Below are 9,453 nucleotides of genomic sequence, written 5' to 3' on the forward strand. Positions count from 1 at the left end.
CACAGGTGTCTGTGTCCAGCTCAGAGCAGGAAGGCATTCAGGTGGCATCCTTTAAATGTGCCAGAACCAACATGCATGACATTTCTCTTTTAATTTACAAGCACACCATTAATCTCCTCTGACACATCGTTTTGGCTGTTTGCATTTGTAATCTCCTTTTTTTTTTTTTTTTTTCCCCCAGTCACTATTCCACACTCATTGCTGCAGGCCAGAGGAAAAGGAAGGGAGGGAAGGGAATGGAGGGTGCGGGGTGGGATTTGGAGTAGAGATTGTCCAATTAAAGGAGAGCCATGCCTTGTGTATCACTTTTCTTTCCAGCGGTATTGAACATTACAATGTGCACATGAATGCAGCTCACACATGCTACCACTGATACAATAGAATGCTTTATATTAACAGTATGTCTGTACAGTACATATTTATTAACATCGTTCATCATTGTCTATTCAATGGCTGTTTCATCTAAACCCTTATCTGCTGGCTGTATGAACTATATCAATTGAATTATATAGGGCCGGACTTAAAGGATCTAACTTCTGTATAGAGGTTTACTCAGCTCATGTTCTTTGCTGCTGACAATCATTTCGATCAGAGGCGGGTCAGTGAGTCACAGACACGCCGTGTTCCTCGCCATCGGAAAGCAATAAAGAGGAGAGGCAAAGAGTGTTGATGAACCAACAGCTGATACTCAAGTTGTGAACGCACCTGTCACGCAGGCAGTGTGTCCCAGGCCTTAAAGTTTGTTACATCAGGATAATCTTGAATATTTCTCCAGTTTCTTTTCTTGTTTTTGTGCAGCTGAGTCAGACTTTTAGCATCCCACTCAGAGTGAAGATCGTGTCATGTTCATATTTTTGAGACGTTCATTTTGGTTTTCAGGGGCAGAAAAACATACTTTGATTCGTGGATCTGTCTATTGTATGGTCAGGGCACATTATCTTGGTATATTCTCATCTCATTTAATAGAATTTAATGACAGTTGGAGCTGCTGTCACCACTTAATGCTTGGTGGAGACATCAGTTGGATATATAGTGAGTGCATATCAGACTTGGTTATTAGTAGAATTAATTCTTCCAAAAACATCTTCCAAGATCATCATTAAACTTCTGGCTGTAATCCAATACTCATTCAATGATTCTGTTAGTTAGGTAACAGGGTAATAGAAGGGCTGTATTATAACCATTGGCCTATTTCAATTACTGCCTGTATGAAATGTAGATTAATTTGTTAGAAATTAAATTAAATTAAATTATTCAGGTTTAATCAAGCCAAATGCTAATGTTCTCTAATCAGCAATCTTCTTGTGACCGTTTTTCTTACAATTTTTTTATGGGGAAAATTAAGATAATAAGCAGTAGTTTACATTATTCAGAGTAGAGTTCACCGTGTGAGATGCATTAAACAAGCAGCCTTTAACAATCTCCGTTATCAGCATTAACAGTACATGCAATGGTCCTGATGTTCTTTAATCTTCCATCCTGTAAAGGAGAGTAGTCTCAGAAAAGACAAAACTGTGTCTTTTCTGTAAAATGTGACCTCTGAAAGCCTTTTTCAAACAAGACGTTGTAACATCACAGTATTAAAAAAGGTGTAAGAGTTGCTTCAGCTATACCAGCAGGCTGGCAGCTGTGCCTCATGTCATTAGTGACAGCAGTCCATTTCTATTGTGACAAGACAAAATGTCAACTAAGAAAGGGTCTTTTTGCAGTCACAGCTTAAAACTTTCTGACTCGGTTAGTTTCTTTGACATCTACAGTGCAGCATAACCTCGATTGTTCTCTGCATGTTTTCGGCCTCCTGAACTGAATTCCCACTTTATTAATGAGGCTTCATCTTCATCTGGGGATCAGCTCTCTAATACACCTGCAGGCATGTATATAACCAGAAACATCAGAACACAAACATCATTCCTCTGTAATCATGGCAATGCCCGTCTTCTATTCTTCTTTTAATGCCGGAGCTTTTTGAAGACATATAATGTATATAGTAGAGTGAAAAGCTTCAAGCTTCCAACACGTTTCACTGTGTTTATGGAGAAAGATGGACAGCCTCGTACACACAAAGACACATCTGGAGACAAAGACGCTGGTCAGCCAAGTGTTGGACACATCACATCTTCAGATGTATTCTACACATGCATGTCAGGTCTGATTGTGACACAAAATATGTTCACACACATCCTTTAGAAGGTAAAAGTATTGAACAAGTTCATTAGAAATTTTAAGTCCCTTGTTAATCATATTTTGCTCTCAGTGCTGAAATGGCAAAGTTGCCTTCCTCCTACCTGGACTGAACTAAGTCCGACTCTGCTGTCAGTGGGTTTTGTCTCTACCTGTTCACAGCTGCTGTCCTTTTCACCAGTGGTCTTCCCTCTTTTACAGGGTAAAGCAGTTGCAGTGCATTTCAACGACTCCGATATCACAGTGTGAGTTTCCAGGCTAGACATCGCCGGAGCTTTGCAGTAGCAGTTTCTCAGCCTCCCGTGGAAGCGTATGGTGAACAGGCCGTAGATGATGGGGTCCAGGCAGGCGTTGAAAAGCCCGAAGATGAACAGGATATGGGTGAGGGAGTGTGAGACCTTTCCCTCCAGGTCATCCGGGAAGAACCAGTACCACAGACCCAACAGGTAGTACGGTGTCCAGCACACGATGAAGCAGATCACGATGACGATGCTCATCTTCAGAGTTCTCATTCGCGCTTTGGGGATGTTGTTCTTTGAGCAGCGGAGATGTGGCTCATTGGAGGATACTGGAGGAAAGAAGGACAATCAGCAACTTATACAAACACAATTTTTAGAAGAACTGGGAATTTAGGAGAATTTATATAAGATAACGAGCTGTTTCACAAATAAAACCGTCAATTTGTATCTTCCTTTTTACACTTTTTTTTTTTTTCATTGAGGCCATCTTTGTCAGCTCTCCATACATTACTCCACATATCGTTCCCCGACACAATCCTTGAGGGAAAGGTCAAAACATTACTTCTTATTTGTTATACAGCACTAAGCTTTAACTTAAAATGTATTATCATGATCCAACATATGTCCTGTTGCAAAATCAGCATTGTAATCCAATATTTCCTGCTTAACTGACTTAATGTACTTTACAAGACAGAGGGCACAGAGTACTTAAAACGTTTGGACCTAAACATTGATGGCAGCCCCAGAAAACCTTTTTAAATTGCAGAAAATAGGAGAAATATGTGCAATTATGAAAACACTTACTACTGGATGACAAGATAAGGAGTCTACAGCAATGCTAGTTGCTCTATGATGCTATAGGACACAGTGGTGCTTTGAGCTCACATACTATAGCATGTTGTCACGTCAGCATTAGCAGTATCTGCAAATTACAACTACAGCTGATGGAATGTGATTACTTTTTAAGGTATTTGATTTTTAAACGTCACTAGAGGAAAAATGATGTTCAAAATAGTTCAATTCATCTGGAGGGGGGCCCAAATATCTGCAGATTTACATGAAATCCAGCTTTTGACACGTCAGAAAGAAAAATCACAGCCTGTGATGATAGATTAAAGATCAGGGTATCACCACAGACTTAAAGGTTCATCCTCTGGGTACCATGAATGTCACATTGCATACTGTAGCAATGCATCCAATAGTTGTTGAGTTATTTCTGTCTGGAACAAAAGTGGTGGACAGATCAAGAGACGTGAAGAGGCGGGATGTAGGATGTTGGTATAAACCTGTTATTGGCTGACTATTTCAGGTGATATTCTCCTCTTATTCTGAAATCTGTGTGAAACACTAACAACCTCTGAGCTATCAACCTACAGGCTGAAAAAGGAAAGGTACAACAAAGATTTGGATCATGCAAAACGACCACCAGAGCACAGAGAATCTGTCGAAGACTACTGAAAAAGGACTTGTATGTGAACTAAGGAGGTAATGAGGGAAGGAGCAGCAGGTGTGCATGTGGGTGGAGAGGTTAGGGGATGCTGAAAGTAGGAATATTAACCACAGGGCAAGTGGGAATGGTTGGGTCTAAAATCACAGGAGACGTTACTGACAGGTAAAAACAACAGGAAGTGGATGAAGAAATAGGTTACGTCACATAGTGACGTAACAGGTGCTGAGGTCAAAAGTCGAATCCACCCAACCTGCTGTATTCAACGCCTTTCAGCCTGAACGTGTCTCTCATCTTTGCTTGGTGTCTCGTCTTTGTTTGGAGCAACTGAATAGCAGAACTATGTGTGTACTCACATTTCCTATTTGTCATCTGCTTGGAGATCTGGATGAAGATCCTGGTGTAGCAGATGATCATGATGAGCAGCGGCAGCAGGAAGAGGCAGGAGAAGGTGAACATGTTGTAGGCCGTTTCTTGCCAGTGAGTGACGAAGCTCCCCCTAGTGGTGCACTGAGTGAAGTTTGCTGGATAGGTAATGGTCACGTTATGGAAAATGAACATCTATGGGATTAAAAGTAAAAAATAAAAACATGTTAATATTTTGCTGTCAGCAGTCATAAGTCTGTATTTTCTTTGCCATGACTGTTGTTTCAAGATTCAAATATTATTTCAATGATTTGACCGAACAGCCCATCAATAGATTACAATTTACTGCTACATGCCGGTGTACTATGCCAATTAGTAATGTAGCGTTACAGTGCATAACATGGAAAAAACTAAGTGTGTTGAGTTTGGTGTGTTTAATAGGTTGATAGGTTGAGTTTGCCAAACCCCTCACACAAACAGTGGTTATTATCACTATAAATAGCATCATTTTGTGGAGTTATGTGTTTTCTGCACTGTGTGGAAGCTGATCATGGATGCAATTTGAATCTCCTGTCCCATTTTTGGGGGGGATTTTGGAAAGTTTACATTCCAGCGACCCCAGCCAGACACATTACAAGATAATGTCATCTTACACACTCATCATAGTCCTCAACCAAAAAGCATTTTCTCTTGTATCGTTAATAGTGAAACGTATTCTCCAAAAATATGAGCAGCAACGCTTGAATCTATCCTTTCCATAGAAAAGCACAAAAAATAGTGATTCTTTATTCCTATATTTTTGCAACCAGCCACAGCGAAGTGTGTAATAGGCTTCACCTGCTGGTCCACTACAGGATAACTGCGTCAGCCTCTCGTTTAGCCTCACCAGGCATGAAAAGTAAGCTGCCTTGGGTTTAGCCACCAAAAACCATGTGGTTAGGAAAAAAAACACTTGATTAACGTTAGGAAAATATCACGGTTTGGGATACAATAACAGTACGTTTCTGCATTTTTTTTTAAAACTTATTTACATTACCTAAAAGAAATCCATGCCACTTTTTCATGAACTTGAACCCTGGTCGATAAAAAAAATTCCTGGGTTTGATACATTCAACCACCTCACACCTCCATCCTTACTCTGACTTTATTGAGCTTCATACTTTGTCACATGACCTCCTTCTTTGACCCTGGTCACACCCGTGTGTACGTTTCACGACTAATCGAGGCAAAATGTGACGCTGACACTCCTCTAGTGGACTGAAGGGTGTATTACACACTTTGGCATCGATACCATGCTGGTCTCCAAATGGAGCTGTTGAGAATACTTATTTTTGGCCTGATATGCGCTTATATGCGCTATTTAAACCTATTTAAGAGACTATGCCGGGATTCGGTTTTAAAAATGGGTCAACTTGGAACAGAGAGTCAACCAGAGAAAGCATTTTCTACCCACTCAAGTTAGCTTATCTGCTAGCGGCAGGTTTCATTTCTACTGGCAAAATTAATGGTTGCTTGCTAAAAATGGGAGGCGTGCATTTTTATTTCTTTACCTGTTTCTCAGTGTTTCAAAAATGACTACTACTTTTAAATGACAAACCTGCCACTGTTAACATGAAGGGTCAGTTAGTTAACAAAGAGGGCTAATTTTATTTTTAGTTTGCAGACCTGAATCATAATTGTTGCATCCCAATATATATAAAGCATGAGTCCAGAAAAAAAAATCCCATTATGATTTCCCAGAGCCTAAGCTGACGTTCTCAAATTGCTTACTTTATCCAACCAAGAGTCCATAAGCCAAAAGATATTATTAAGAAGAACTGACTGATCATCTAATCCTTTCAGACCTCATCTTATTGTATTCTCTATATGTGATGTAGGAGTTCTCGGACATTTTCAGAAGATACCATCAAGTATCTTCCACTTCTGTGCAGTATCATCTAACATGTTTGGAGAGCTTGGTGGCCACATTTCTTTCTTTTTTTTTCCCACAACATGATCAACAATTTTTCACGCTCCGCTGCCTCTCACTGATTACAAGGAGGCCTCTGTACCACCAGGATTACGGCTCCTCATCCTTATAACAGAACTGTAGAGCTATTAATCCCTCAAACCGAGACTTTATTGGGACCCCTGGAGCATACGGCAGGTTTTCTTGCATCAGAGCCTCCGCAAAATGCTACATTTTATGTAAATGCACATAGATAATGATGAACCATGTATGGGAATTAATTTAATGTAAAACGTCACATTTTAATATCCTCTACGCATACAGCTCTATAGCTCTATATGAGACTGAGAAAACATATGCAAATGTAGCTATCTCCTGCTCAGTAAAAAGGTCCATAGCCTGCACGCTGTGACAGAGGAGAGCTTTCGGTTGTTCATTGAAGAGCCTTACACAAGAGTCCTTTTCACCAATTCTCTCTGAATCGCTTCCTTCCAAATGGGCAGTCAAGCTGTAATCACCTGTCTTATTTTACCTGAGGGATTGAGAACAAGGCGCTCATAGTCCACGCCACCATTAGCATGACTCTGTTCCTTTTCCGCGCCATGGTGATGGCCAGAGGGTTGAGGATAGCTGACTGTCTGTCCAGACTAATCACCACCGTCACAAAGGCACAGGAGTACATTGCCTGCAGCTTGAGGAACATGAGGAATCTGCAGGCCAGGTCACCGGCCAGCCACTGCACTGTGATGTTCCACACAGCATCGACAGGCATCACGATGAAGGTGACCAAGAGATCAGCTGCTGTCAGGTTGATTATCAGCACTCGGACATGGGATTTGCGCTTGTGTCCGTTGGCCGCCCAAAGCACAGCCAGATTGCAAAAAGTAGAAATACCGCACAGGATGAAGGTAATAATCACTCTGACTTTGGCCGCTGTAGAAAAAGTAGGCAGCTCCAGGTCTCTGTCCACTGACGTCCAATTACAGAGAGGAGTCGGCCAGTCGCAGCTGGCATTGAGGTCAAACCCTGAGCTCTGCTGATACATGACGACTGGAGGAGCACAGCAGGCGGAGGCATTCATTTTCTGACCCTCACCACGGAGTCAGCATGTTGTTCAGCTATATGGAGGCTGGTGGAGCCAATGGGAAATAAAGCAGAACAACACAATACATGAGCTTCATGCGTAAAGTTGGCTCAAAAGATGTATCTGCATTAATTTGCATAACAAGACAAAACAAATGTGTTGTGCAAGTAGAACAGTGGCTGACAGAGAGGGAGCAGCCTGCTGTGGTGGACACATGATGCTCACTGAGGTGGAAAGGTTGCCTCGAACAAACCATGGTATGTCCTTGGAGGGGTCTCCTGTTGAAATTTGCACCACAACCACCAGCAGCAACATCTGACAGCCAATCAAGATAATTACACCCTGATGACATCACTCTTAAATGAGTCCAAAAAAAATGGAGATTAACACATTTATGTAGGGAGTCTAAGTCTTACATATTTATAGGACAAACTTTAAATTCAGCAACCAGTGACAAATGAAAATTGCAATAAATAAAAGCTTAATCATGACTTCTAGTTTGCATAATGTATTTGTATCTGTCATATAAATTGTAAACCAACATTTAAGATGTGCAGCCAATGTAAAATACAGTCTACTGTGTGCGTAATTGCACATTTTCTGTACATGAAATGCAAAAAAACTAAATATATACATAAACATGTAAATACAATAAATAGCTGGGGAAAAAACGTACATTTTATATCCTTGGTGTTGTGAAGCAATGTATTTCCCAGATCAGACAAAGATTAAAAAAAAAAAAAAAACTCTTCTAAAGAACTCCTCGACGCTCCTGCTACACCGCTTATGATCCTGAGTGCAGAGCGAGTTTGTGGATAGTCCGTCAGTCAGTCTGTAGAGTCTCCAGTCTGCTCTCGCAGTCTGAGCACTGTGTCTCCTCCGTAGTTTTTCCAGCCGCGTTTTGTACTCCCTCCGCAGTGTGCGTCAGCCGCGCTCTGTGGGCGCGGCTATCTGCGGCACCCAGGAGCGTCAGTTCAGTGAATCTAAAGTTTCTAATTTTAACTCAGCCAGAACAAATGTAATGAGGCATTGCAGACCTTATTAGCATCGCTGCCACCGAGATCAAAGCAGACCTGCTCTTATTAACTCCATTCATTTGTAATGTTACTGTAGCCAATGCGTTCATACAAACTGTGAACAAAATCAGAATCAGAAATATTTTATGAATCCCTCATTAATTCCCTTTAGAAAAAAGTACAAGAAACTTTAAAAACAAGATAATATCTACAAAAAAAATCTACAGTGCAAATTTACTTTTGAATGCAAATCCTTAAAAAACATAAAAACTGAAACTCTATAAAAGGACAGTCCATTGACACCGATATCCCTTTTCCATCATGCATTAACATGTATCCTGGCGAGATCGGATCACAAGTGGCCAGCAAAAGTACAAATGGAAACGCACTCAGGTCATATTCGGAGGTGGTCTGGGACACGTGGCCACATTCCTTCAGTAGTGTGTACACAATGCCTCCTCAATGCATCCCAGGATACATTGTAAGACCGCCTACTGAGGTGACTTCCTCTGAAAATCAATAAAAAATAAATGCAGCTCCACGTTCCTGTTATCTGACCCTGTGTGTTACCGTCACATTACAGCAGGTTCTTGGTTTTGGATGTTTTTTTCCTCCACTCAGTCGTTTACCTGATGACATCTTCCTGCTCTTCTTTTACTTTTATTTAATCTCCTGTCCAATCTGCTGAGTTCATCTGAACTGAACTGACAGGAGGAGAGATTTACTGCAGATTTACATTATACAGCAGTTGATTAGTGAATTAGAACACAAGCTGTACTTTACGATTGTTTCACCAAAGCCTCCTCAGGGTTTAGTATTTTTTTTCTTTTAGTTTATGTCGTGTTTCTGACACACATCAGAACATAAATGTCAGAGAGCCGCCCCCTTTCATAGTTTATTGATCCACTGCAGCCGGCGCGCTGGAACAATTAATCAATCTGATCAATCAGGTCCTCATGTTTCAGGCTGTGTGTGAAACATTTACAGACATTTACAGACGTGAAAATATGTTATATTACAGATGGCGCATTAAAATGAGGCTCAGAAAGCAAAGATGTCCCGTTTTGGGAGATCCATTTGGAGACGCATGAAATGCCAGGTGGGAACGCACGGCTTAAAGTTGGCCACATGTGACCCGATATAGTCAGGAGGCATGTTGAATCAAGGTGGAA

At 41.0% G+C, this 9,453-nt stretch overlaps 1 protein-coding gene across 1 annotated transcript; it reads right to left on the reverse strand.

Annotated features, from left to right (window-relative positions):
• Positions 1-201: 201 nt before the first annotated feature.
• LOC138616181 (gonadotropin-releasing hormone II receptor-like) lies at positions 202-8,106 on the reverse strand. Its single transcript, XM_069690306.1, has 4 exons — positions 7,942-8,106; positions 6,714-7,310; positions 4,224-4,428; positions 202-2,749 (listed from the first exon to the last, which is right to left on the reverse strand). Exons 2-4 carry the CDS (start codon positions 7,260-7,262, stop codon positions 2,238-2,240), a joined length of 1,266 nt encoding a protein of 421 aa, XP_069546407.1. The 5' UTR covers positions 7,263-7,310; positions 7,942-8,106; the 3' UTR covers positions 202-2,237.
• Between the last annotated feature and the right edge of the window lie 1,347 nt (positions 8,107-9,453).

This window comes from Brachyistius frenatus, unplaced genomic scaffold (genome assembly GCF_029030835.1).
Source record: "Brachyistius frenatus isolate BFR_SWC_R1_liver_20210118 unplaced genomic scaffold, ASM2903083v1 Contig_9, whole genome shotgun sequence".
NCBI classification, from domain to species: Eukaryota; Metazoa; Chordata; class Actinopteri; family Embiotocidae; genus Brachyistius; species Brachyistius frenatus.

Excerpts from the sequence above, each read along its gene's own strand:
- LOC138616181 (XM_069690306.1), bottom strand. The coding sequence starts at position 7,262 with ATGAATGCCTCCGCCTGCTGTGCTCCTCCAGTCGTCATGTATCAGCAG. Across the intron at positions 4,429-6,713 it reads CCTTGTTCTCAATCCCTCAG|ATGTTCATTTTCCATAACGT; the intron begins GTAAAATAAGAC and ends TTAATCCCATAG. Across the intron at positions 2,750-4,223 it reads GCAGATGACAAATAGGAAAT|TATCCTCCAATGAGCCACAT; the intron begins GTGAGTACACAC and ends TCTTTCCTCCAG.